We start from the raw sequence: 27,996 nt of genomic DNA on the forward strand, positions 1-27,996 counted from the left end.
CAAATTGTATATTTACCATAACAGAATTGATTGCTAAATGACCATGTTTTCTCTGTGAAGGGATTATTTAATGATTACAGGAATCCACATGTTACTAAAGCAGGCTGGTATCTGTTACAATAACAAGCAACACACCGAGTCAATCAAATTATTCCTTTTTACATTCAAAACTTGTTGATAGTGGAACAAGATTGAATCAATGTTATTCTTTGTTTAAATTAAATCCACATAATCCATCGATGGGATGTTATCCCTTAAATTAAAATAATATTTTCATATGTAGCATAGTTTACATTTAACCTGATAATAAATATTGATTCCAGACCAAACTTTTTCCCATCAAATTAAAGAAAGACGTTCTTTAGTTCAAAACAAATAATGCTGCTAAAGGTTGGTTAGTTTTATACTAGGAGCGTATATAGGGTAGTAGAAGAAAACAAGATTGACAATTTGAACTAAGTTGTTTATAAGTAAAATGTGGCAAAGGCTTGTCTACTTATTGTTTTTATATATATATTTTAATCTTTTAATCTGCAAATAACTACACACGAATGAATTTAAGCTTGCAGCAGACTTTCTCAAATCAGATGTCAGCATTGTCTCTTAAAAGTGTGAAAATGAATATTACTGGATGTAATGAATTGGTATTTTTATAACAAATTGTGTGCTAAACATGTGACAACAGTTTCCTGTATTCCACAAATATCTGAAGTTGTGTATTTGTGTGATGGACTGCTGATCTGTTCACAAAATAAGCATTAAGTTGCAGTATGTTCTCTCATTTTTTCACAAAGTTAAATTACACTATAAAAGTACATTGGCTGTAATAAAATAAACTGGAAATGTCTTAAATTTTTCCAAGACAATTTATTATAAACATATTCTCGGTTACAATGTTTCAATACCAAAAACATGAAGCTAATCGACATAATTCAAATATAAGGGCTTCAGCCTTGATTTGTGTGCGTCTCTCCTTGTGTCTCATGAGGCGTAGAGTTGTCTCCCAAGCAAAGTCAGTTTCCTGTCTTACATTTCACCTGAACGGACTTCCTGCGCTGATGTGGGAGCGGCTGAGCCGGGGGCAGAGGACTGCGGCCCTGGTAGGACTTGTTCCCCGACAGCGACAGCACGTGATCTCTCACCAGTGAACTTTGACCCTTCGGGTTGCTTTTTGATTTGCCGTGTGAGCCACTGATGATGGGAGCAGACGTCTTGGGAATGAGGGTGGTGGACTGGGTCCTGGTCAGCACCTTTCCTCGCCTGGAAGCCAGCGATGGCGCTGCAGAGGCCCTCCGTTTTGTCCTGGCGTCAGCGCCCTCTTGCTGTGGTTTGGAGCGTGTCGGCTGGAGACCGCCAGGTGGACCGCTTGTCATCTTACACTCCAGGTCTTTCAGGGTCTGATCCGTGTAGGCCTGCATTTCATTACGCACTGCAGATACCTGAACTTTGAACTCCTCTCTGAGAAGCTTCTCACTAGCTTCCAGCTTTTCCTCAAACATTTTACTCAACATCTCCAACCTTAAGTCTATTTCGTCTTTGCAGTCAATTTTTACAGCTTCAGCTTCTTTTTCTTCCTCTGCATCAACACCATTGCCACCGGACTGGCCGTTTGTCTGCTCACTCGCCGTTTCTATGTCTTTGATTTTCGACACCAGCTCCAGTATGCTGCTCTTTGGGGCTTTCAACCCCCCCTGCGATCTGATCTGGTTACGCACCTGCTCAAAAACAGACATCATCTTCGCTTGTGCACCTTTTTCCGTTACGCCGCTCCCTTCTGCACCTTCCTCCCCAGCGGCGCCGTCCTGTTGTTCAGCCTTTGAAGTACCTGCTTCTGGAACCGTCTCTGACGCTGCATCGCTCATTTTTACTTCTAGTCAGCTTTCGGTGAGATTCAGCGACGAGATGAGAAACGCAAGCATGGGAAGAACATAACAGACTTGGGTGCATCTCCTCAGAGAGTCTGAAAACCGCAGGGATTATGGCCCAGAGGGAAATATAACGCAGTTCAGATCAACATTACAACCAAATTAATAGCTATTTTTTTCATTAAAAAACAGAAACAATCCTTAAAGAATAGAAAAAACCTCTTTGTAAAGAAGCATGTTAATGTTTGATGCACTTTCCAATCATTCACATGAAATTATCCCACAGCTGAAATTGCATAAGGCATGTAATTATTTTATCTAGAAGGCTGCGTTCTTGCGTCTGGATGCGTGTAGCTGTCTCTAATGACAACAGTGAGGTGCCTGGCAACAGCATCAATAACAAACTCCTTCAGGGACAGTAACACTTGAGGGGGAAAACCTCGACTTCTTAGAAATGATTAATAAGCTGCTGCTGCTGCTGCTGCTGCTGCTGCTGGAACACAAAAGAAACAAATCTGCTGTTTGTGCAAATTAATCTTTAATCAACCAGCTGCACTCGAAAAATTGAAGAAAATCCCTATAAACAGAGGAAAATATTATAAAATTAACTTTGGAAGGTATTAAATATAATAAAAAAAATTTAATTAAATTACATTTTTAAGAGATGTTTTACTTCATTTTAATCAGAGATTACTTGCATGCACTAAAATGCAGTTATCCTGTCCTGAAAACTGGCTGCAAATCAATAGGAATTTGTCTTCCATTGGTTTTGAATTGGGGATGTTTTCGAAGAAATTACATAAAATCATCATCTTTAAAATTTCTCGGAAAGAAAATAGCAGTTTCAGCATTAAAACCATACAATTAAATTTAACTGCATGCGACCCAAACAGTGACGCTGCAGATATGCAAGTAGGCTATGACTTCAAAATTTAGCATCCACATAAAAAATATATACTTTTTAACTGCATGTGTATTGACAGTTTAAGTCAAATCAACCTCAGTTTCATGTAGACAGCTGACAGTTGATGCTGACAGCATTCGTGCTTTTATGATTAGTTTACCGACACCAGTGTATTTTTTCCGGACGATGGATTTCGTGGGAATGGGGAGCATTTCAAGGCACGCTCAGCCTCACCCCCAGAGAGCCAATGGGAGCCCAGGATGCGTGAGCCTCCTCTTGCCACTAAGCACTAACATATGGGACTCAAATTACTCTAGAAAAATCACGCTGTAATCCTAAACCTGTGGACAATGACTGTATCTGTGCAGATTAAATTAGATAGTCACTTAATAAAGCGTCACAACACCTGATATACTGCGTTTTAAGGCAAGACAAAGAGACGCTATTGATTGCTGGGGGAAAAAAACATAGATATTGACTTTAGATTGATATTAAAAGTGATGTGATATTTACTATAAGCATCAAAGTAAGTATTACTGCTCTTGGAGGGAATGAAGTGACTGGGAAGTCCAACCAGTCTACTCAAATATTGTCCAAGTGATCATTGTATAACAGCAAACGTAGTTCTCTGTCCTCCACCAATACCAGCTCCTTATTGGTGGGAGTGTGTTCAAAAACGTCTTGCTCGCCTTTTAAATTCAGGCATTCGCTGCGGGTCTCATTCTGGCAGCCGGGTCAGATCAACGCAGACAAGATGGTAAGTTTATAATTTATTAAACTTTATGGGTCTCATTTACTGTGAACCATCACAAACAGTGAAATGTATGTTATATTTGTCTGTTTATTCTTGTTTTAGCTGTTTGTATCTAAAAAATTTACAATATTTCTTCTTTTTGCAACAGACAACATACACAGACAAAGGCGAAAAGGTAATTAACCAGCTAATTTGTGTTGTACTGAATATAGATTTTTTTCATTATTATTATTATTTATCTGTCACTGGACAAACAAAGATAAAACCGGATTTTAATGCAATTTATATTTTAAGATGTGTTTCTATTGGACTTGGGTAATAATGAATGTAATTTAGGGTTACAAAGAAGTACTCCATTAAAAAGCCCCTTTTTTTTTACTAATTTTCTTCTGTCTCCAGCATGAGCACGGCAAGTTCATCTGCTTCGATCATCTAACATTCTGGGTTGGAAATGCAAAGCAGGTAATTTATCTCATAAATCCTCACGTTCGTGTTACATACATATTGCTGTCAGTTCTTTTCAGGGGTAAAACAAACAGCTTTTTTATTACCACCACATACTGATTTCCCCCAAACTGCAAGGGAAACGGTGACCGGAAGATGGAGCTATAACACACAAATTCAAACTCAGCTCGTTTTGCAATCGTGCCAAATTTGAGGTATTCCGTCACAAAGGGATGCAATAATCATTGTCGCCAACAGGCTGCGTCGTATTACTGCAACAAGCTCGGATTTGAGCCGCTGGCTTACCGAGGCCTGGAGACGGGCAGCCGTGACGTGGCGTCCCACGCAGTGAAACAAGGGAAGGTGAGGAGAACCTGGAGGAACGTCACACTGCACCACAAAAAAAATAAAAATAAAAAATGAAAATGAAAATCAATAAATGTTTGATGGATAATTGCAGGAGTATTAATGATTTCACCACAATTAATAAATTTATTTTGATCCACTCACAAATCTGTCCTGAGAATAAACTGGTTGGGATTATTAAACCCAGCAGCAGCTTTGTCAGGAGGACTTTAGCACATTCTGTTTTGCAGATCTGCACAGAAAAGATGAAGGTGAAGTCAGATTAAGGATTTGCTTTTATCCCGTTTCTGTTTTCTCTGTTTCACAGATCATTTATGTCTTCTCGTCTGCTCTGAATCCTGGTAACAAAGGTAAAGCACTGATCAAGAATCGTGACATTTTTTTAAGTCCAGGATCGTCCTTTTTAAATGTTACTGGTGTATGCAAATCAAATAATGTTTCAAGATGTTCTTGAGAGAGAAAACTAAAGATGGTTTAAAACATTAAATATTTCTTATTCAGTTCAAACCTCAGTGCTTTTCTAGGCTCAAATTTATACTTGTTTGTTGTTGTTTTTTTGCTGCAGTTTTTATAACATCTTGGACATTTGAGTAAAAATATTAATCTGAAGAATTTCAAATAATAACTGGGTTTTTCGTTCCAGTAACTATGAAACAGGAATCTTAAAACTGACTTCTGACTTTCAATTCGTTGTAGAGCTGATTTATTTTAAACTCCATACGACCTGGTCTTGTTAACTAAATGTGGATTTGTTATAGCATGGTTTGCAAATAATAGGATTTTGGCTTAAATCCTGTTATTTAAATTTTAAAAAAAGTTTTAGTGATCTGGTTTGTATTTTATCCTGTTTTAGTTCGTCCATATTTATTCACGCCACAAACACTTGACTTTTCAAGAATGTGTAGAAACCCTGAATATAAAGGCTGATCCTACGTGGCTAATAAAAGCGTCTTTTTCTCCAGAGATGGGGGATCATCTGGTGAAACATGGGGATGGAGTGAAAGACATTGCATTTACAGTGGAGGACTGTGACTTCCTGGTTCAGGTAAGGCAGCAGGTTTTGCTACCCTGATGTTTTTAAAATCTCTTTCAGGGTAAACATAAAAGATTTTAAGTCAAACACCTCAATCATGCATTTTTTTATTATATTTTTTTACAGAAAGCCAGTGAGCGAGGGGCAATTATTATCAAAGAGCCCCACACTCTGGAGGACAAGAACGGGAAAATCCGGCTGGCTGTGCTTCAAACGGTACGTTGAGCATTCTTTTATTCAAACCCGACATTTTTGTCATTATGATGCTTCCTGTAAGAAATAAATCATCTTTTAATTTTTGCGCTGCAGTATGGAGATACCACCCATACGTTTGTGGAGAGGAAAGGATACAAGGGATTGTTCCTGCCCGGTTTCCATCCCCCTCTGTTCAAAGACCCTTTGCTACCCAAACTGTGAGTAGGCATCTTGCTTTAAAATATAACACACATCCCTGAATCAGAGCCAAAGATTGAATTTTTCTTCTGTTGCTTTGCAGATCGAGTGGAAAACTGGACTTCATCGATCACGTTGTGGGAAACCAATCAGATGATGAGATGGTTCCAATTGTAGAATGGTAGCGATTGGTCGCATCTTAATTTGTCAGAACTAACTCGACGAGGTGGCGGTCTGCACACTAGTGGAAGGGGCTTATGGGGGGAGATTACGCAACTCTCCTTTTCTGGCACGAACCAGGCATCTGGATGACTGCAGTTTTAAGAGGGGCTTCAGTGGTTCTTCACATATGGAACTGGTTTTTACCCCTATTATTCAGAAAAGGGCTGAAATGAGGCAGTTCTCTAAATGAGCAACCTCATTGGTTCATTCAAGTTTTGAAAGTCTTAGTTTTTTTATGCATATTCCAGTGGAAAACAGAAGCTACATATTTGAAATCATTTAACAGGGGAGGTAAAAGAGAACTGTCTGACGTTTTGTTATGTTGTGCAGTTGTATGAAGTTTGGATTTGCATTTCTAAGGATCTCAGTCGTTGGTTGGTTCCTGGTCCAACAGGTATCAGAGGAACCTCCTCTTTCACCGCTTCTGGTCGGTGGACGACAAACAGCTCCAGACAGAATTCAGCGCCCTGCGCTCCATCGTAGTGGCGAACTACGAGGAGACGGTGAAGATGCCGATCAACGAGCCTGCCAAGGGGAAGAGAAAGTCTCAGATACAGGCACGTGTACTGAAGTCGGCTCTGATTAAAAGCAAACAAACAAGAATATGTGGATTTACAGTTCTTTCCTTTCAGGAATATGTGGAGTACTACGGAGGTCCAGGAGTGCAGCATATCGCCATGAACACGTCAGACATCATCACATCAGTAAGACTCTACAACTCTGAGTTGTATGAAATCTATATTAGCCAGGAAGACTAACTATTAAATCCAATTTACTGTTAGATTCGCAACCTGAAGGAGCGAGGGACGGAGTTTATGACAGTGCCAGAAACTTACTACGATCAGCTGAGGGAGAAGCTGAAGCATTCAAAGGTCAAAATCGCCGAGAACCTGGACGTCCTGCAGGTCAGACCTACACCTGAAGACAACTGGGTGACTTGTGTCTATGTTTAGTCATGCTGAACAGATAAACTGTTCTTTCTAATCCTTTTATTTCCAGGAACTGAAAATCTTGGTGGACTATGATGACAAAGGTTATTTACTTCAGATCTTCACCAAGCCAGTTCAGGACCGTCCCACGGTTTTCCTGGAGGTCATTCAGAGACACAATCACCAGGTGAGGGATAACCCTGGGAAACCCATTACTTAGCCTACTGAGCACAGAAAATAATTATAAACTGTTCATTTTCCTCTCCAGGGCTTTGGTGCAGGAAATTTCAAGTCTCTTTTTGAAGCCATTGAGGCAGACCAGCGTGCTCGGGGAAATCTGACCATCCTGACACCAAATGGAGACACAAAGAGCATGTGAAGCAACCCATTAATGGTTTTTGCATCTTAAAAAACCACAAGAATTATTCATAACAAATAGTACTGATCAAGTTCCCAGTGAGTTACTCCGTCCAGTCTCTGATAATAAAATGCACATTGAGCACCTGGGTAATTCTCAGGATCTTTATTTCTTTTTCTTTTTTTTTTCTTATGCTTAATCACTTTTTGTAGGTCTTATCTATTTTGGCAGTACAAAAACTCCTACTTGGCAAATCTCCCAAATGTGTATTTTAAAAAAGAGAAAGTTGAAAGTCCTAATGTGGATTTTACTCCACAAAATATTTACAGGCTTGACTCAAACCATCAAGAAGATTATGCCGATTTTGTCCTTTTGGCACAATTTCACCAAATGTGCCCAAAATTATGCCAAATGGTTATTTCACCTAAAAGGGAATCGGGTATTATGCATTATTGTAGCACTCTCTCAAGACATTTACTCTGCATCTTCAAAATATGTCATTGTGCACATCATGAAATCACTACAAAAAGTAGAAAATGAGCTCAGCTGGATCCTTTTGGCTCCATTTAATGGAAATTTTTTACAAAAAAAGAGGTGAAAATGTTTTTCAACTGTTGACAAAACTTTGTCAACAAATGTAAGGGGGGGAAAAATTATCAATAAAAAAAACTGCAAACTATTGTTGAAAAAAATATGAGTACGAGACTGTAAACAAATGTACAAGTATAAAAGCAAGAAGCTATATATAAACAGTCACAAAATAAAAAACATAAATAAACACTCTGCAACAAAGTAATAGAGAAACACTGCCCTGCTCCACATCTTCCTCTCTTCAGTGGCGAGTAAATTATGATGGCGAGTAAATGTTAGTGGGATGAGACGGAGAAGGAAAGTTCATTGCTAAGTTTTCTAATTGCAATATAGTAAATTATTTCCAAAAAGTAGAAGTATGACTTACTCATGGACCGGGTTCACAAGATTCCTCGTTTACTTCCTCCTGCACTTCAAACTCCACCTTGTTTTGAGACTCGTCGACCTCAACATCACTCGGTGCTACACCGAATCCTTTCTAAAGCTTCCAAAACGACGAATTTCCTCTTCTGCGCCATATTTGTTGTTACTCAACGCAAAAACCACAACCGGAAAGGTATCTCCAAAACAAGTGTTGACTATGCGTAAAGCTACCCATTACCTGTCACGCACGTAAATTACGTCACCAGGCAACGTCTGACAAAGTCGGGGTGATGCGTTGTTAGAAAGGTGAGAGCCTCCAATTTCTAATGATGTCGATACAAATCTGCAGGTGATGAGACAACTAGCGTCTTTTCTGTAGCCTGTAGGTAGATTCGGCAATGTCTGATGGAGCTTTAAATGTCCTCACGTGTTTAGAATAATAAAATCATAAGTATTTGTGCAAAAATTATTTTTGGTGACTTGTTTTTAAAAACATTAAAAACACTTTTTGCAAGTGTTTTGAGAGAAAAACATCGACCGTGTTTGACTTTGTTTATTTAACATATTTAACATGTGTACAAAACCACGTGGCATATCAAGAGCCAAAAATACATCAGTTTGTACATTTTTAAGGCACACATAATAGCAAAAGATGAAAATCATGTCAAAAAACAAAAATACATAAAATGCATTTTACCAGATTTCACACATGGTAGAGTTTATTCAGCCGATTGTTTCAAAGCATGCAGAGATAAACTATTGCTCCAAATACTTTTTTCATTCCTTTCTTCATCAAATTTAAAAGCCTTTTCTTTACTGTGCATAATCAACCCGTCGGCAGTTTTTAGCAACTGTGCAGTTGTAAACAGCAGCTATGGTCCGGTGAGAGAGCTTTTCAGGACCCCAGAGGATTTTTGCATAATAAGGAGAGTTAATTAGAGATCAGTTCAAGGATCCTCTGCAGCTATCGGCTCCACAAAGACAAGGAATCTTTGTGTCTTCAATGGGAAACTTGTAGTCATACGTAATTTCTTCATTGACGCTAATCGGCTGCCGGGAGTAAATCACGATCTTCTTCTGAGACTCCACTGTGATGATCTTTGCATAACAGTTAGGCTGTAAAGATAACAAGACATCCAGAAAAGAATATTTTAATTGTCAATACAATATAAAGGCATTTAATAATCACTTGTTGCTTTTAGCACCCGCTATGTACCCACATTACAGCTGTGATTGATAAACCTGGCTAAGTTTCCACATTTGGTTGCATCAATGATGGCGTCCTGGTCGACGCGGAACAAATAGCTGCTTCCGATGCCTTCGTCCTCATATCTCTGCTCCCTCATGTCTGCAATGACCTACACAAAGAGTGTGATGATACACTGCTGCACTTACACCACTGGAAATTACCAAGAACAACCAGAGGGTCCCCGAGGAACTTCTCAGAAAAATAAAAAACATTCAGTGGAAATGATTTGTCAATAAACATCTGTCAGATGAATTTATCTGATTGTTTTTACCTGTCTGATGAGCTGCCCCACATATTCAATCACCATCTCATCTGCTGCTATGGGCTCCATGGCAAACAGGCCCCACTCATGGATTAAACTCCGACTGAAACGAATCCTCTTCTTTCGAAACTAACAGAATATGAAAGGATTTAGATTACAGCTCCACATGCCACCAATGTCTTGGTTACATTTTACTGCTGTGTGGAGGGCAAATATCTACATCACCTTCTGATGAACCAAAGTAATAAAAGCTAATTTTATGCTAATTAACACATACAAATGTTTATTAACCATAAATACAAAATGAAAGATACATTTTCTGCAGCTTTCTGTAACATTCAGCAATTCTAATTATATTCAAATTTTTTATTTTATTTTTTTTCAAAAAGAACTTCTAGCAAACTCATTCAGTGATATGATTATTTGAGAATTGTTGTGGATAAAATTGTCTCAGGATGACTTAGCCTAAAAACATACACAAAGAGAAGTTGGATTTCTGATTAGCGCTTATTGCAGCGTTCGTCATTTGATTCTGCTCACATCAAGACACTGTCCAACAGAAAAATAGGACTTAAACAAAAACCTCATGTTTGGAGCTTATCAATTTTACATTTCTAATTCCGTCTTCTACTACTTTAGAGACAAGTGATTTCATGGCCTTAATAACTCATTTCCATCAGTTAAACAATTGTTTACCTTCAGCTGGTTGAACTTAACCAGGTCGCTATAGCAGCTGAAAGAGGACAGCAGGCGGCGCTGTTCAGACCTGAAGTCGGATCCAGATCGCAGTGAAGTGGGTTGCTGTACAGGAATGCATAAACCCTGTGAAGAAACACCTTTACCTTTAATGAAACAGGCGCTACACAGAGATTAATGCATTTTATAATCCTTTCCTCCCTACCTGATCCAGTGCAGGGTGAAGGTCAGCAGGAGGCTTGGTGTTTAGGAGATATTTTATCTTGTCCTTCCTGCTGATTCTGTAGAAACCTTCACTGCGAGCGCAGCCTGTCCTGTGGACTGGCTGCCCCTGGCTTTCCTCGCTGCTCTCCGTCAGGATCTTAGTCAGTAAACAGGAGTTAAGGAAAGGAAGCAAAGATCACGTATACAAGAGGTATTATATTCCTCGAATATTTTAATTTTTCACTTTACTTTCTAAATATTGAATGTATTGTATATGAAATTCATGGGAATAATACAAATTAGTGAACAATTGTGAAACGGCAAGAAAAAGAATAATGGCTACCAATATTTTTTGGGGGTAAAAAGACTTTGTGACACTTCTGACACTTTGTGCTTGTAGCTGGAAACAATTAGAAAAAAATCCAAGCGGTGCAAATATTTTACTAAATTATGACATGTACCTTTTAAGCATTTCTATAGTAAAAAGGGATTTAAACATATTTCTTTTAAATTAATATTTGAATTAACATATCTAATCTCTATAGTGTGTCTGTGATCCAGCACTATAGAGAACAAAAAGGATATGAGGATGAGGAATCCAGAAGGTGTCACTGAGCCACCCAGGACTGTTATCCTGCTCCTGCAGCCTTTCATAGGTACTCTGCAGATGTCTGGCATCCTCTTCATCCAAACCGTCCCTACAGATGTTATGAAGGATATTATACTCTTCACATTGTGAACGTCTCCTCAGGCGATGATATTGACACGACCAATTTATTCCCTTAAACAATCTTTGACGAAGGCGGGCCCTCTTTCTCCGCCTCAGCTTCCTCCACAGTTTTTGCCTCGATGAGGGTTTGACGTCGTTATAAAGCCCCGGCATATTCTCCAGTCCCTGCAAGGGTTTTGTTCTCACACCTGAACCTATGCGTTCACGGTTTCCATCGGCAGAGTCAAATGAAGATTCAGAAAGACTGGATGGAGAGGATATAGGGAAGGGAGAAACACGATGAAGGCTGTCATGTAGCAAAGGAAGAGACATCTGTGTCTTCCTCCTGTGGACAATGTCTCTTCTAGGTAAGAAGATGTCCCTACCCGGAGTTTTTGGGGGAGTGATATACGGATTGCTGGACAGTGGTAGAACATCTGGAGGACTGCGGAGAGGTGAAAAAACTGTGTTTCCCTCAAAAGTTGCAGTCGTTTGACCAATTGTTGACATACTGCTGTAAGTCCATCCACCGCTTTCGTCCCTCCCAGGAGTTTTAGGCTTTTCCTCGAACGATGGGTAGGAGGGAGGCGGGAAATGGAAAGAAGCTAGAAGAATATCACTACTTGCTGGGGAGAGAGACATGACTTCACTGACTTCATCCGAGTCTAAATCGATCAGTTCGGCAGCGATCCCCTTGCCTGGTGTGGGTGGCCTCTCCACTTCTTCCAGAGGTGCTGGAGATGCCGGTTTGCTTTTGATCAGATTGTCAGGGTCACTGTCCACCAAGCTGCCGGTGGGAGTGAGTGGCATCAGGTCGTCTATGCCCTCCACAGACTCTGGAGTCCATGCACGGCGTCTTGATTGCACACAGAGACCTGACTCCGCTGATTAACGAAACAAAGAAGAAAACAGATTTACTTAAGTTCAATCAAGAAAACTTCTACTCATTAAGGTTTGAGAAAAAGCAGAATCTTGGAAAAATTACTACAACTTAGAAAAAAAATACAAAACACTCTGAAACAATTACCTTCCAGTCCTATAGGTAAAATGAGCTCTGAGTCTGAATGCTCACAGAGCTGGAGCTCCACCATGGAGTCCACATCGCTGCAGTTCTGCTCCATCTGATCCCTACGGCGTGACTCTAACCAGTCCTCCAAGTCCAGCTCCAGCTGAGCTCCAGGCGTTAGAGGAGCAGAGGGAGTCACAACGAGCTCCAGCTCCACCGACTCTTCATCAGAAGATATCACAATGCATTTGTCATCGCTCCTGTCATCCTCATCCTCCTCCTTGTCCTCCTCCTCGGTGTCATCATGTTGTGAACTGAGGTCGGAAGACGAGTCATCAAAGCTTTCTGAGGACTCCGACGAGTAGTCGAGTTCTTCTGTGGTGCTGCTCTCTGATAATCTCTCTGCAAATTAAGATTAAATTATTGACTAGTATGTGATAAGTTAGATATTTTTTGTGATGAGCGTAATGACCCTTTAAGAAACCTCTTCCAAGGCGCTGTCCCTCGGTACTAGTCCGGCAGACAACAGCATCCTCATCTTCAAACCTTTTCTGTGCTGATGTCCTTTCTTCACATCGCTGACCAACATCATCTCCATCGTCTCTGTCAGACTAATTAAAGTGTATCTTATATGCCACAGTTTTATCAAATTCAAACTTAACAGTTTAAGACATCGATGCAAAAAACAAAATCTTAGAAAGTATACCTGTCTAGTTTCAAGCACAAATATCTTAGTAAACTTGAAATAAGGCAAAACTAATTTACAAGAAACTTTTCAACAAGATATAGGAGCTTGTTTTAAGTCCATAATCGCTTAACATTGATTTAAAAAGTACTACATCAACTGGAATATTTTTTCACTCACAACATGGGAAAAATGTTTTGTTGTACGTGGAAAAATCTGCCAGTGGAAATAGCACATTTTTAAAATCAATATTAAGGAATTATTTACTGAAAACAAGCTCATTTATCTTGATGAATCATTGATTTTAAGCTAGTTGTCTTATGTCAGGTGTAGTAAGATATTTGCACTAGAAACTAGACGGAAAACACTTGCTAAGATTTAGTGTTTTTGAGTTCATGTTAAATGACATCAGGACGATATTCTAACAACAGATGCTCTAATCAAAAATGTTGTTAACTTCTGATTTCCACTTTTTGTAAATCGGCTGACTTAGTCAATTTGATAAGAAAGTCTAAACAACAGTATTCAAAATATGTAAGAGTTCATTAATTATTCATATTACAAGCACAGACAACATCAGTTGTAACCGGTAGCGATAATGTATCACATAATCACTGATCAGAAAGAAAATGGTATTTCTGAGTTTCCGACCAGCCAGGCACCGGTCACTGCTGCTGAAAATCAGCTGATTCCTCATCATGGATTTATAGGTTCTTCTTTAACTATAAGTGATAATTTTATTGCCTACTCTAATTACTTTACAAGCATTTACCATAAGAACTGGGATAATAGCTTCTACTTGGTCTGACATCTGCTGGTTATCATTATGTGTATTATCTTCTTCCTTCTCTTCATCATCACTGTCCAGCTCCAGAGGTCTGGCATGTCTGCGTTTGGCTGCGTCTGATTTCTCCACATCATCATCCTCCTGCTGCAACTTTAAAGCTAAAACAAATATTTGGACACAGGTTGGTAAAAGGGAAATGTTCTGGTCTGGTAACAAGAAGATAAAAATAAATAAAAAAATACTACAACCTTTCTGGGCAGAACTTGACTGGTTTTCTATTTCCTCTGATCGTTTTCTTTTTACCTGTACAAAAAGTGTTTCAGCATGAATAATTCATTCACTCTGCAGTGGTATAACAGTGTGTCTAATATTGGAAAAATATTTTACCCTGAATGAAGGCAAAGGAGGTTTTTTGCCCTTCTCACTAATATGGCTGAGGAGATTCATGACGCCTGATGCTCCACTTTTCACAGGAGAAACCTGGACCTGGAACGAGAAAGTGTACACTCATGATGCAAAAATGTATTTGCATGGAGGGTTGCAACTAACTGGTTGGAGAGGAGAGAGAGGAGAGGGAGAAAAGGGAGAAAGGGGAGAAGGTAGCAGAGAGACAGAAAAGAATGGGCTGGTGAGTGAGAAAACAAGGTGCATCTTAAGCTGGATGTGATGTCATTCTGGAGACACTGGCCAGCTGCCTCCACTTCCAATCAGCACCAATTAGAAGCTCTAGAATAGGGATGTTAAAGACCCAGAGGAAAGGCCTTGGGCCGTAACACGGTTAATCTAACAATGGTCAACAGATGTATTTCTGATATTGTATAAAAAGGTTAAAGTGAAAAATCTGCCGAAGTTTTTATCCGATTAATCAATAAATCGTCAGAACAATCGTCAGATTAACCGAGAACTATAATAATAGTTATGATTTTTTGTTAAATAAATCCCATTTTACGTTATCCCATGCGTTGCTTCCCTTTGATTTGTTATGGTTCCAGAGCCAGACCATAACAACCCACTAATGCGATCTAAAGGTGCCTAAAAAGAGGTTATTTTTTGCAGTATTTGAACCGGGTGAAGCTAAAACTAGGCAACTTGAGGAGTTTTGGATTGAATATATTTAAAAAAGTTTTTTCTTATCTTAAAATTAAAATGTTAACATTTTTGCAGAGTTTTGGCTTAATTTGGCTTAATCTTTCAGCAATTGGTCTTTTTTGGGTCTGTATACTTCCACGCCATTAATCAATTACTAAATTAGTTGAGGGTAATTTGAATAATTGATTCATCACAATTAATCTGATTAATTGAGCCCCATTTCAGCCCTATTTGCTTGACACACAAAACATTTTCCCAAATCAATTCATCAGGGCATTAATCTTACAATACAACAAGCAAACCTTTTTCTTCTCTTGACAGTCCCACCAGTCCTCAAACGCCCTAAAAGCCACTCCTTCGATCATTCTCCGAGTGATGTCTTTCCTGATGATGGATTTCAGCTCATCCATGAGAATGTCTAAAACCTTCTCCACTGTTATTTTATGGCGGTGTTCCTGTGCAGGACTGTAGTTTGGTGGTGGCACGAAGGGGTTAAAAGAGGGAAAAGGCGGGGCGAGCCAGGGTGGTCGAGGGAACGGGAAAGGTGGTGCGCCCCTGAGCCTCGGAGGTAATGGTGCTGTAGGCTGCACAGGTGCAGGGTATATGGGCAAAGGGGGTGGAAGGGGTCCAGATAAAGGTGGAGGAGGAACCAGAAAGGTTGGCGGGGGAGGCGCAATGGAAGGAGGAGGTTGAATAGGAGTAGGTGGGATGGGGATGCCCCGAGGTGGGATCCAGCCTGGAGGTGGGATAGGGATGGTGCCATTCGGTAGGCGAGGAGGGACAGGAGGGATAGGTGGAGGGAAGGGAGGGATAGGGAAAGAGGCTTGTGGAGGATGTGAACATCTGACTGAAACTGGAGGAGCAGCTATGGGGAGGCTGGGTAGAGTGGGATTAGTGAGAGAAGCTGCAGAGGGAGATTTAGGGAATGAGGATGTGTCTTTTGCTGGTAGCAGAGATCCAGATTGGAAAATATGTGGAAGACGTATATCTTTATCTACAGCATAATGTTCCTGAGGAACAAACAAACAAAAACAACATATAACATAAATATTACAAATGCAAATAAAATAGTTATTTTAGTATCTACATGATATGGTGCCTTGAAAAAGCTTTTATCAGTCTAGAACTTTGTCTTGTCACATTTTTGTGGTATACCAACATAAAATTACATGTTTGTAAAGCAGAGCAAGAACAGTCTATGGTTTAATTCTTTTAAATGAAAATCTAAGGGGTGTACATTTGTGATCACCCCCCTCTACTCACATACCCCTAAACAAAATCAAATGTAAAAGATTCCCTTCAGAAGAAACTGCGTGTCCAGCAGCTGTGAGTAATTTGATCTCAGTATATCCCAGGCTTTGGAGATCTCAATGAGTCCTGTTCAATCAATCATCCAAAAATGAAAATGATACCAGTATGCCACATGGTAACTGGTCAAAACTGGTCAAAATCGATGGAAACATGGAGAGAGGTAAATATAGGAAAATCCAGGGAAAAAAAAAATAAATAAATTCAGCCAGAGCTCCAACAGCGTGGCCTACAGTCCCTTAGAGCTGGCTTCTGTCTCCAGACCTAAATTAAAATTTTGCAGCAAAGCTTGATGTGACTGATCTTTAGTGTTTTGCAAAGACAAACAGGCTGTATATTGCTTGTTCAGGGGGAGCCTGAAACGAGTATAAAACCTTTACCAAGGCATCGTATCTGAAATGCTCATGCAGAAAAATAGAAAAATTACCTTTGAGGATGAAATCCAGGGAGGAGTTTCAGTGTCTTCCTGCTGTGTTACATGAACTCTGCTTTCCGAAGGTTCAGACTCAGAGGGAGTGGGAGACTGGGTGTTTGCTTCCAGAAACAAAACAGCTCGATTGGTTTCATCCTCTTCGTTTTCAACGAGCAGCGATGGACTGATATTCCCCACATCGAGGCAGGGGCGATGGTGGCTGCTGGTAGAGGAGTCATTAGGTGACAGAGAGCAAAAAAGCAAATCCTCCGAGAAAACACGCTTAGGATTGCAACGACTGGATGCAGGGCTGTCTGGAGAGGGTTCATCAGCCTTTAAAGTTTTCCTATCCAAGAATAAAGCATCAGAAATCTGACTGTTTATCAGTAAACTTTCAATGCGGGAGTCCAAACTCTCCACCGCGAGCTGCTGCTCTCTGTGTGGGACGTTTACTGCAGTTTGACTGTCAGCTGTGAAATGAATGCTCCGCAGGCGGACATCGTTGTGCGAGGAAATCACAGAAGAAGAGCTACCCGTGTGTTCTGACTGCTGAAGACCAGAGGCAGGACTGCAGGGGGGCTCGTTGTAGGCAGAGCATTTCGCTTCGTCACGCCACACTGCGAGCTGCTTTTGATTCGAGGGCGGGATCAGAGGCTGCGGCTGGCTACTCTTAAACAGAAGGCTGACATTTGAAGGCGGGCGAGATCCCCCGTGATGCCTCACGGGTCTAAAACGGCAAAGCGCTCGTCTTAAATGTTTATGAAGACTATAGCTGGAAGGCTCTCCCTGAAGGACAGGAGTCGCCTGAAGGCTGGAGTAGCAGGAGTCCTGGGAGAGAGGAGTCGCAGACAGGCAGGGAGTGCGGGGGGTTCCCTGAGATTGTGGCGTTAGGCCCAGGCTGCAAGGAGTGTCCCCCCACATGCTGGAGTAGGCTGTGTCCAGGGAGAGGGGTGTGGCAATGCTGGCAGGGCTGGAGGCATTGCCTGACTGCTGAGCGGTTGTGCTGGTCTACAACAGGAGGGACAGATGAGGGAAACAACATGAAGCCATAATGTTATTAAGCCTCTGGTAGGGCTGGGCGAAATGGCTTCAAAATGAAATCTCTAATATTTTCATACCGGATCCAACTTTCAATTTTCATCAGGGTTTCTGGAATCGTTACCATGATTTATTACGATTTTTTTCAATTCAATTTGATATTCAACTAAAAAATACTTTAGTGATCCAAAAAAGAAAGTAAATGCTGCTACAATTCATTCAAATCCTTCAGAGTTTAAGGCCATTATGAATCAAATTGAACACCTGTATCAGCACACAAATGTACAAAAGACAATAAATTGGCGATTAATTTGCTGTTACCCAGGAAGGACGGTAAAAAGCTAGCTAGTTAGCTATCGAGGGTATATTAGCAGCTAGCTCCTAGTAGCTACAACTGCTTTGAGTCACAGAAGGCAATGAAGATGTGTGCGGGAGTGACTTTTTCAAGTTTAGCCTGACAGCCTAAATGGACATCACTCTGAACTTTGGTAAGCCAAGGAGTGCAATGGTGAAAAAAAGTCCAGACTTTCAACCCAAAGGATTTGATAAATCGATAAAATGGATTTATCGCCCAGCCCTAGCATGTGGTGTCAGCGTTCAAAGCATTATTGTTTACCAACAGGTTGTCGACTAAGCTCTGCAGGGCGCGCTCACTGCTTCCCACAGGCAGCGTCCAGGGAGTATATGGGCCGTTAAACAGCAGCTGGAGATATCTCGTCCTTTTCTCACCTGAGGAAATCTTTGATTAGTCAGTTAATCAAAGACAATTACATCTACCTAAATGTAAGAGGGAAAACAAACCCTTTTTACCTTTAGAATCGATTTCCACATGTATGATGTTTCCCATCACAGATGTCTGATGAAGGTGCCGCACGGCGTTCTTTGCAGCTCTCACCGTGTCAAAGACGACCTTCGAAACCCCCAGATGCTTCTTGTTCTTCGGGTGGTAAAATATTTCCACTTCTTCGACTTTACCATATTTCTGGCACATATTTGTGAGGAATGTTTCCCTCACATTATCATTTAACCTGCAAAATGTCACTTCCTTGGGAGGAACAGGCCCAACGTACCACTCATCGATCTAGAAAGACATACATAAACATTTAATTTGTTTTTTTTCCAAGTCCCTTTACAGGCAAATCTAAAAAGATAATTAACAGAAGTTAATTTACTAAAACATGAAATTCAATTTTAAATTTTAACTTATCACATATGGACTCAGGCCTGTTTCTATTATTTTAATGATCATAGCCTACAGTTAAATAAAAAACTTTTTTTCAGAAAAAAAACCTAAAGATTTTCTCTTAGAGCTCTTATTCCAGCTGAAGTTTATGCCTTCAGAAGGTTAATTTCATAATCGTCTCAATGCAGCAGTTACCTTTACTTGCAGTACACCTTTTTATTTTCACCCTACTATTTCCTTCCACTGTACTTTTTTCTCAAGATGCTTGTTTTATTTAATGTTCAAAACCCATCGACATAATGCACATTTTAAAAAAGCAGTCTGGCTCATTAGGCCGATGTCGCTATTTCTAATAACTGCACAGTGTTTTTTGTTTTAGGCTTGTTTTATTATATATTATTTGAACAGTTTAGGAACTTTTTGTGTGAACCGATACACCTGATGCTGCTGTTACACCTGAATTTCCCATTTGCAGGACGATAACGACTCTTTTTATTCTATTCTTCTGCAGCACTCTGAACAGCCAGATGACATTTTGTTGCTTCCCCTCTTAGTGGAGGGTGTCACTGACTGGCAGCAAGTCAACAGACCAACATAAGATTTCTGTGATGAAAATATATATATTTTTTATTGATATTCAATTGAAATAGTCTATATATATTTGGATCTTTGATTAGCTCATAATCCTCCAAATGAACTGAAATAAGTGCTTTTTTTAAGCTTAATAAAATAAGTAAACTTTTGATAATATTTTTAATTTAATGCTATGTGCCTGTATGTATGGCTACATACGAAAAGTACCTTATATTTAGGAACCAACAGATCAGTCTTGTTGTATTTACTCCACAGGCGGCAGACTCTGGGATCTCTGACGGTGTCCACAGGAAACAGACCTAAATCCTCAACCTGACAACGAAAAAAATACTTATTATTATCGTGGAATATAAAACGAACTAATTTGAATGTTTAGGCAAAAGATGGACGCAATAATTGGAGGTTAATACTTACGGGTATGTTAAAATATTGTCCATCAAAGCGACACACTTTGTATAGTCCTTTAGTTAAGGCAGGGTCGATGATTAATTTGCAACTTTTCCACTGCTGAGGAGGTGTCACTGTCTCTGTAAATTGGTTTTCGCTTTCCATTACATTAGTCAAAACCTGTAAGAACGTAAAAAATAAAGGCCATATGGCGTCATTTTGCACCACGGTCAACGCCGCTGTAAGCTAGCAGAAATGAGTCCTCCAGCAGAGGTTAACACACCCGAACAGGTGATGGAGAGCATCACCTGTGTCCATATCTGAAAGATAACAGGCTGTGAAACGACACATACTCAAATACCCAAAGTTAGTCCAAGCGAAACACTTCTTATCTCGCTTACCTGTACCGAAGTTTTGTCTTTTGAACAGGCAACATTGTTGCAAAGCTGTTAAAAATTTTCGGTGATTTTTTTTTTTTTTACACGTCGTCGCGCTGGTAGGATAATGGATTCATCCGCCAGGAGGCAGAAACAGAGAATGTAATGTAGATCCTGGGGCCTTGCGGAAGAACACCGAAAGAGTGGAGGTACATGGAAAGTGCAACTAGGGAAATATCCCTCCCTTATCACAACTTCTTAATGAAAAAAATATGCTTAAGGAATTTTATACAAAAATCTAAATATAGATTGAGCAATTTTATAGAAAATTACTTGTTTTATTTCTGTATAATAATTAAGTTCTAATACATTCATGACGAGTATTGCAGTCATAAAATGTGTTGTGTGTGTAATAGACTGCAAGAAGAAACTGTATTTATAGTCTGTATCAGGTTTCTTTCACTGTCCATATACTTCACTTTTATTTTTTCGTTTTTAAATATTATCTATATCTAATCCAATAGCACATGCTAAGTTCAACATTCACTTCAACCAAAGAAAAAAGGAAACTCAGAGACAACACTTTGTATAGTTTTACATTGAACATCAATTTTGTTATCCACCTTCAACAGGGTTAAATCTTAGTATATGTCATGCAAATTTGAGATCTGTTAAAACATTTTTAACCCAAATTATACTTGTTTAATAATTTAATTCAAAGTTATAACACAACTATGTTGTGTTAAGCCAAGCCAGACCTGGATCAGTCCATATTTTACCAATGAATATTTGCTAAATAACCTGATTCAGTTTAAGTCCAGAGGTTTACATAAAGCTCTGCATTCTGAAATTTAAGCTCAACACATTCTAGCGCTTTGCATCTAAAAATGTTGATGCATCCAATTGTGGTGGGCGCGCTAACCGTGTCTTCAGCGAGGGGAATGTCATTGTTGCTGCAAACAGGCAGACGTCTCCTCAAGAAACTGTTCGTTGAAACACAGCAAATGGACTTTTGGTTTATGAAAAACAATCTTGAAATTTGTGCAGAGAAAGTCTTAGCAATAAAACAAACAAAAAAAGAAATATTTTTTAGTTTAGTAAAGAAAAATGGTTTGTGGGTCTTTGTTGTGACAGATGCTCAAGCCTGAAAGCCTTGTCCTAATTTAAACCACGATGTCCCCACGTTTCCTGTGTGATTGATTCCACTGTGACCCAACTTCAGCTGCTCTCTAAAGTGTTGCATTGTTTCCCTCTGCATTTTTAGACATGCCAATGAGAATGTCAGGGATGCATAAATAAATATATTTTATTCCCAAACTGATCCAAAGGTAACATGACTAGAAACACACGGAAGCGAAACTGGAAACAGAGCATTTAATGAACCGTACCTTCAAGCCGTGCTTTCAAAACACACAGTAGGCATACACTCGATTTAATAAATAAGCACAGAAAGGAAAAGTGTCACGGAAGATTGCTTTCTGATTAATTCTGTGAGTAATTACCTCGCAACCAGACATTTGGTAAGGCACTGATGCATTCCTGTGAGTTTTTGGTGTTTGACTAAATGACAAAAGTGAAAATTAAAACATTTAAATACTGAAAATGACAAGCAGGACAATTACAAAGCTCTGTGCAACCTATGAGCAGGTTGTCAGCAATACATACGCAAATGACCCTATAAAATAACACAACCTTGATATCAACAGAAAAGTGTAACCATATTCCAACAAAGTGTGGCATCACCATTAGAACTCAAAGTGCACAGAGAAATAAACTTTGTAAAGACAGCGTCTCATGCAGCTTTGCTACGGAGAGACAACAGCAGCCTCAGCCACGTCGAAGCGTTCATTGTTGTGGACACGAAAAAAACACAAGCCACATTCTGCAACATAAACAATCCGTAACCATGCTTCAGCTTGTAAACTACTGCACAAAATGTACAAAACACACAAATTTGCAAATAACAATTTAAACAATATGATGCTCCGCAAAAGTTGTTCAAGAACACTTTCTCTAAAGTCAGTCACCACTTCTTGATTTACAGTGTATTTGATTTAAACAAACAAACAGGACAGTATGAAAATGAGAACATGGAGAAAAAAAGGGTGTTCTTAATTAACAGTTTAACAGTTGTTGTGATATTTAACTTATTTAAAGTTTATTGTCAAAAATGCATCAGTCAATTTATCCTTGATCAATGCAGTGCATGCAGAATTGATTGGCAGGTCAAAGGTTACCTACTTTCATGGACTAATCACTATGGTCCAGGAAAGGCATCTTTATTATACAATGCCCTGAACTGCAAATACAACATTTCTATATATTTTGTTTGGTTTTTTTTCTCAAATACTGCTGAATGTCTTTCCCCAAAAATGATCTTTGGTAATTTTTGAAAAAAGCTAAACGTAAATCCCAGAGGTGAACCCTGAAAACGGTTCTTTAGTTCAACAGGTTCGGTAATAAAACATTCAGCGATTTAGTCGTATTGAAAATAACAAAAAACAAATGCAATGCAATCATTTCACTCATTAACTAACAAGAAAACAAGGTGGGAAAAACTGAATGCTGCACTATTGACATGCAGCAACCTGTAGCATGTCTGAGAAGAAAACAGCACTTTGACAGAGGTATACATTAGATAGTGCAGACTCCACACAGCCTAAAATACTGAATTTGAGAGAAATATTGATTCAACTTATCCCAGTTTTCATCTTAGAACATGTGGCATTTTCAAATCTATTTAAAATAAAGCATGTTGTGCACAATTACCCACACTTGCCCTCTTCAGCTGACTTTGTCATTTCCCTCATCAACAAGAAGGTACTCAAAGTGACACATCCAGTTGCTTACAGATTAACAAATGGCTGCTAGAGTAAAATATAGATCTTTATATTATAGCAAATAAAATGTGTAAACCACCCCAGCATCTCAGTGCTTTTGAAATTTTATCTCACAAATCACATGTTTTTATCTTGTCAGGATGTCGGCAACTAAAAATGGTTTAATTCCCTGCATATAAAAGTAAATCAAATTTTGTAGACATCCAATATGTAGAAAAGGATAGAGCTGTGAAATGCATGCTGTGACTCATCAGAAGAAATATCAACATTAAAAAAAAAAAAAAAAAGCCTTTTTATAAGGGAAGTCTGCATGAACTCGATGGGTTACAGTTACGGGAAATGTCCGGCTGCCTTCAGCTCGTCGTTCTCGGCCCCGTGATTCAGCTGTTTCTGGAGCTGAATGACCTGGTCCAGCTCTCGGATCTGCCGGTCCGTTTTGTGGCTGACTAGCGTGCGGTAGAAGTGGACAGCGAAGACGATGAAGACAAGTCCAAACGGCACCATTATGCAGGTGGACGCGATGGCCGCCGCCTCGCCGGAGCTGATGGTGGTGTTGGTTTCCTTTTTGAGCGGCAGGAACTTCACCCAGCAAAGGAGCATGACCTCAGTCAGGAACAGGAGGGTGCCGATGACCGTGGAGAAGGCCCAGGCCAGCTCTATGTGGCGGTGCATGCGCTCGTGGGGGGACTCGTTGACGGAGTTGAGGTTGTGAACGTTGCTGACGGCCTCCAGGTTCGGGAGGATGCAGGTGCTGATCATGAGGGCGAACAAATGCACGGCGACCAGAACCGTGGTGCAGGCGCTGAAGGCGATCAGCAGTCCGGGAGGATACGTGTGAGTGGGCTCCAGCTGTACCTCCACCATGGCAACCTGGGAGAAAACATCGAGAAATGTTTAAGCAACAACAACCAGTAAAGATTTTTCTTTTATTTAGTTCTGTCATTTTGAAATTGCGAGATAATTATTCTGTTGACATGAGAGAAACGATTGCTTTCTTTTTCTTAGAATAATATTATTTCATCAATGTTTTTCTAATTCATTTTATAACTGTGGATATCTGATGTTAAACTTTGATTCGTATAAATGGAATCAGTTTCATGGTCTGTACTGTCAACTCAGTTCTAAAGATTGACACATTATTTTTCCTCCCACTATAGTCCCTTTCTTTGCTTTAGACATGCATCAAAAATTTTATTTCCTCAAATAAATGCATTAACAATTAATCTATTCATTCTTGATCACAATAAGTTCATGCCTCTATTCATTATCCATAACCTGTTATCCTTGCAGGCTGCCAAAGATTTAAAACTGGGAAAGGTCACCAAACTCAAGTGCAGAAAAATAGTCTTCACCCCAGATGGCTGAATCATACTTTGGGATCTTTACTTGTAAAAAGTAATGAAATAAAATGTTTTTCATTATCCTTCGTAAGTTACTTTGTGTCAATCTATCACAACAAATCAAATAGAACACAATGTTTGTGGGTATAATGAAACCAAACATATAAAAAAATCCTTTTGCATCTCTCACATATGCACTAAAAATAGTTTTGTGTATCTATTAAATGTTTTTGTACTTCAGGATGCAACAAGGTCTCAGTAAATAGACATGGTGTGTTACTTTCCCTTCATGACACTTCAGTTCAGCTAACACCTTTTCTTCAAAGCATTTTCTTTCCACTTCGGCTATATTTGGCACGCTGGCAACGAAGTGAGCAAATATTTACGGTACCTTGAAAAAAGTATTTATACCCTTGGAGTATTTTACATTTTGCCACATTTCAACTGGGTCTTTTATAAAATATATTTTTGTTAAAACAAAAGTGTCCGTGTTTATGTTTTTAGTCCTGAAACCAGAGTCCTTCACAGCAATTACAGCTGCAGGTCTCTTGCTGCTGTACTGTTTGGGTTGATCTGAATTATTTTTATTTTTTTCCTGCAGTACTCTGTATGCAAGTGAAAAAGTTCAGTGTTTGTATCATTAGTTCTCTTTTTTCCTGTAAAGTAACGTCAGATTACCTCTCTTGTAAACGTTTGTTATATAAAACTGCATTGAACTCTCCACCCGAGCTGTGAATGTCCACAACTACTCCAAAGTTACCCACAAGCGTTCTGGCTGCTTCTCTAATCAATGATGTCTTCGACCAGCCTGTCAGTTCAAATGGACGTCCTTGTCTTGTAACTTTTTCTTCTGAGATGTACTGTTTTATTTTTAAATAAATTGAGCATTAATTGCTCCACAGAAAGTTCAAAGTTCGAGACATTACTAACCACTTCTGCTTTAAACTGATCCAGAACTTTGACCAATCTGCTGTGTTCTTTGATTCATGATGATAGTTTGTTCCCCCCCCCAACAAACCTATTATACCTTCACAGAGCAGCTGAATCTGAATGCAGGCACCACAGGATTTTATTTAGGGGTAGCTGAATATGAATACATATGCACATAATCATTTTCAGTGTTTTTAATCGCATTTATACTTGTGCACGACTTTATGTTGGAGCATAGAATTAAAACCCAACCAACTACAGTAATTGTTGAGGTTGCAGCTTGACTGAAGTCGGAAAAGCTGAGAGGGGAGCGAATACTTTTGGCGCTCGCCTGTTGGCCATTATAAAGGAGGGATCGTAGCTGAAAACAATAATCTGCGTCACACGCAAAAACTCTCCGGGTGTTGGTGCCCACGGCCTGTGAAGCTGCGCATTATATCTGTGAAAACTTAAACCTCACTTACTCACCATTGCGAAACCCGACAGCAGAGCCGAAGTGCGGCTGGTGGCTTTGAGCTTAGCTCGGCTCAAGTACAACTTTCTCCAGGACAGCGCCTGCATGGAGTGCTCGTTCAGGCTCATTCTGACAGCTGTTCCAGGATAGACCGAAAAGTTTTCCTGACGACGCGGAAATATGCTCCCAGACAACACGCTTGGAGTCGACGTAGGAGCTTCAGCCCCGGCCGGATGCTAAAAATAAGACTCCTATAGGGCAGCTCTGAAAATCTGTCAAAAACTTCTCCGCAACAGCTGACTGTGGAAGTCTATGAGGAGGAAACTCAAGATACCCACAATTCAATGCTGCTCGCAGCCGCTGCAACTGTCAGGTCTGCCCCCTCCGCTCCGCTTCCCTCTGAAAAATAAATTGTTTGACATCATTGCTCTCTTTGACGCCCTTTCTTTTTTCGTTTTCGTTCATTCTTTAGTTGATTTAAGCTAATCTTCTGCGTGTGCAGTCAGTCTTTATGGTGCACACAACTTGATCACCTTGAGATTTAGTTGAAGTAAACCTCTGCATTATTGCTATAAGGTGAATTAAAAAACAAACTGTCTTTTTCCACAGAGAGATCTCTGTGTCAACGAGAGGCCGGTTCAACTCTAAAAATGTATAAGTGGGTAAATATAAATGTTGTTGTGCGATTCTACGCTCCACTTTAGTAAGTAAACCCATTCAGTTACAGGCAATGGCATGACAGCGACTCAATTCATGTAGATATTCTACTTTCTGCCTTCAAATAGAGCATTATAATGGAGAATAAAGACGATTTAGGTGAGCTTAATTATATGGGATCATTGTTGGTGACTGAGGTACGCTTGTCTGAGTACTTTGGAAACTGCTGATCTCATGGGAATTTCAGATATAGCCATTTATTTGACTTATGGTCTGAAATATCCATTGAGCATATCCATGTGGATGCCCATTCCAGAGGTCAGATGGAAATGGGTGGACTGGTTGGATATGACATAAAGGCAACAGCAGCTCGAATAACTATTTCTTGTAACCAGTTTATGTAAAATACCAGCAAACTTATCCTACATTTCCTGAACACTTACAAAAATTAGGCAATTTTTTGGTCCGACGAGTCTCTGTTTCAGTTTCAGCTAACTACATTCAAATGGAAGGGGTCAAAAATATAAGCAACAGGAAAGCACATCAATCCTAATTTCTGTCTTCTATCATTGGCTTAGGCTGCTGCTGATGGTGGTGGTAAAATACTACAATAGATTTATTCTTGGCACATTCTGGACCCTTTGCTACAATCTGAGCGTTGTTTAAACTCCACATTCTGAGTATCGCCACTGGCTGTGTCCATCTCTATACGACCGCAGTGTAGTCATCTTCTGATGGCTTGTTCCATCTGTTTTAACGCACCATGTCACAAAGCTCAAACGGTCTCAAACTGATTTGTTGACAGTAACAATGAGTAAGAAGGCTGTACTGCAATGGGCTCCACAGTCGCCACGTTTAAGTTCAGTAAAGCACCTCCGCATGTGGTGGAGAAGGAGATAAACGAATCTTAGTTTCATAGCTGACAAATCTACAGGAATTGTGTGATGATGTCACGTCAAACAGACCTAGATTTATGATTTACATTGTTAATCTATGACATGAAACGTGTTTTAGAATGCTACCTATTACCCCGCACAAATGATTTTTACTTCATGTTGGTACAAATGGTAAGAACAGACGTATTAATATTAAATGCACATCTCAACGATTATTTGTGAAGATGGAGAAGGAGAAACAATATCAGAGACACTAGATGGTGCCAAAGAAAAGCATTTCACCAACATTTCACAATTAAACTGCACAATTGTCAGTCACCATTGTACTTATGTAAGATAGATAAATGCTGAGAGAGCCACTGTTACCTACATAGGCGAACTGGTGCTGTACTCAAATTAAACATTATTGTAAACCATTATTGTTGATTGCATTTATGTTTGAACTAATGTTTAAATATGTATTTCTTACTGGTTTTACCCACGAAATCTAATAAAATCTGTTTACTTTCCATTACATTCCATATACACAAAAAAGTGAATTTCTCTGAGATATATAAATGTTACTGTGAAACATTTGTTAAATAGTTAATTAGTCTAAGAGATAAAAAGTAATTACTTAGTTTAAGAAAAGAATACAGGTAAATAAAGATTGGGGTAATGTTTACAAAAGA

At 39.5% G+C, this 27,996-nt stretch overlaps 3 protein-coding genes across 3 annotated transcripts; 1 reads left to right on the plus strand and 2 right to left on the minus strand.

Annotated features, from left to right (window-relative positions):
* The first annotated feature begins 3,376 nt into the window (after positions 1–3,376).
* Positions 3,377–7,421, plus strand: LOC102232563 (4-hydroxyphenylpyruvate dioxygenase-like). The gene is made up of 14 exons (XM_023343183.1): positions 3,377–3,526; positions 3,672–3,698; positions 3,923–3,985; positions 4,226–4,330; positions 4,641–4,683; positions 5,296–5,378; positions 5,493–5,582; positions 5,676–5,779; positions 5,863–5,940; positions 6,376–6,538; positions 6,614–6,685; positions 6,764–6,886; positions 6,981–7,097; positions 7,179–7,421. Exons 1-14 carry the CDS (start codon positions 3,524–3,526, stop codon positions 7,287–7,289), a joined length of 1,182 nt encoding a protein of 393 aa, XP_023198951.1. The 5' UTR covers positions 3,377–3,523; the 3' UTR covers positions 7,290–7,421.
* A 1,355-nt stretch (positions 7,422–8,776) lies between these two features.
* LOC102232308 (histone-lysine N-methyltransferase SETD1B-A-like) lies at positions 8,777–20,050 on the minus strand. Its single transcript, XM_023343299.1, has 17 exons — positions 19,859–20,050; positions 19,652–19,756; positions 18,478–18,748; positions 18,284–18,396; positions 16,645–17,637; positions 15,212–15,919; positions 14,208–14,306; positions 14,069–14,123; positions 13,806–13,978; positions 12,833–12,959; positions 12,370–12,750; positions 11,219–12,226; positions 10,635–10,798; positions 10,430–10,555; positions 9,743–9,862; positions 9,443–9,580; positions 8,777–9,338 (listed from the first exon to the last, which is right to left on the minus strand). The coding sequence occupies exons 1-17, from the start codon at positions 19,994–19,996 to the stop codon at positions 9,165–9,167; spliced, it is 4,893 nt and encodes a 1,630-aa protein (XP_023199067.1). The 5' UTR covers positions 19,997–20,050; the 3' UTR covers positions 8,777–9,164.
* A 1,511-nt stretch (positions 20,051–21,561) lies between these two features.
* LOC102228317 (calcium release-activated calcium channel protein 1-like) lies at positions 21,562–26,126 on the minus strand. The gene is made up of 2 exons (XM_005808965.2): positions 25,787–26,126; positions 21,562–23,918 (listed from the first exon to the last, which is right to left on the minus strand). The coding sequence occupies exons 1-2, from the start codon at positions 25,898–25,900 to the stop codon at positions 23,379–23,381; spliced, it is 654 nt and encodes a 217-aa protein (XP_005809022.1). The 5' UTR covers positions 25,901–26,126; the 3' UTR covers positions 21,562–23,378.
* Between the last annotated feature and the right edge of the window lie 1,870 nt (positions 26,127–27,996).

This window comes from Xiphophorus maculatus, chromosome 12 (assembly GCF_002775205.1).
Source record: "Xiphophorus maculatus strain JP 163 A chromosome 12, X_maculatus-5.0-male, whole genome shotgun sequence".
Taxonomy (NCBI): Eukaryota; Metazoa; Chordata; class Actinopteri; order Cyprinodontiformes; family Poeciliidae; genus Xiphophorus; species Xiphophorus maculatus.

What these genes read in the sequence shown, in the direction of transcription:
- LOC102232563 (XM_023343183.1), top strand. An exon ending in GGCTGGCTGTGCTTCAAACG is followed by an intron (nt 5,583 to 5,675) that starts GTACGTTGAGCA and finishes TTTGCGCTGCAG; the next exon opens with TATGGAGATACCACCCATAC. An exon ending in AGAGAAAGTCTCAGATACAG is followed by an intron (nt 6,539 to 6,613) that starts GCACGTGTACTG and finishes CTTTCCTTTCAG; the next exon opens with GAATATGTGGAGTACTACGG.
- LOC102228317 (XM_005808965.2), bottom strand. Translation starts at nt 25,900, where the DNA reads ATGAGCCTGAACGAGCACTCCATGCAGGCGCTGTCCTGGAGAAAGTTG. An exon ending in TGCTGTCGGGTTTCGCAATG is followed by an intron (nt 23,919 to 25,786) that starts GTGAGTAAGTGA and finishes GTTTTCTCCCAG; the next exon opens with GTTGCCATGGTGGAGGTACA.
- LOC102232308 (XM_023343299.1), bottom strand. Translation starts at nt 19,996, where the DNA reads ATGGAAAGCGAAAACCAATTTACAGAGACAGTGACACCTCCTCAGCAG. An exon ending in CCTGGATTTCATCCTCAAAG is followed by an intron (nt 15,920 to 16,644) that starts GTAATTTTTCTA and finishes TTTGTTCCTCAG; the next exon opens with GAACATTATGCTGTAGATAA. An exon ending in TTATCAATCACAGCTGTAAT is followed by an intron (nt 9,339 to 9,442) that starts GTGGGTACATAG and finishes TTATCTTTACAG; the next exon opens with CCTAACTGTTATGCAAAGAT.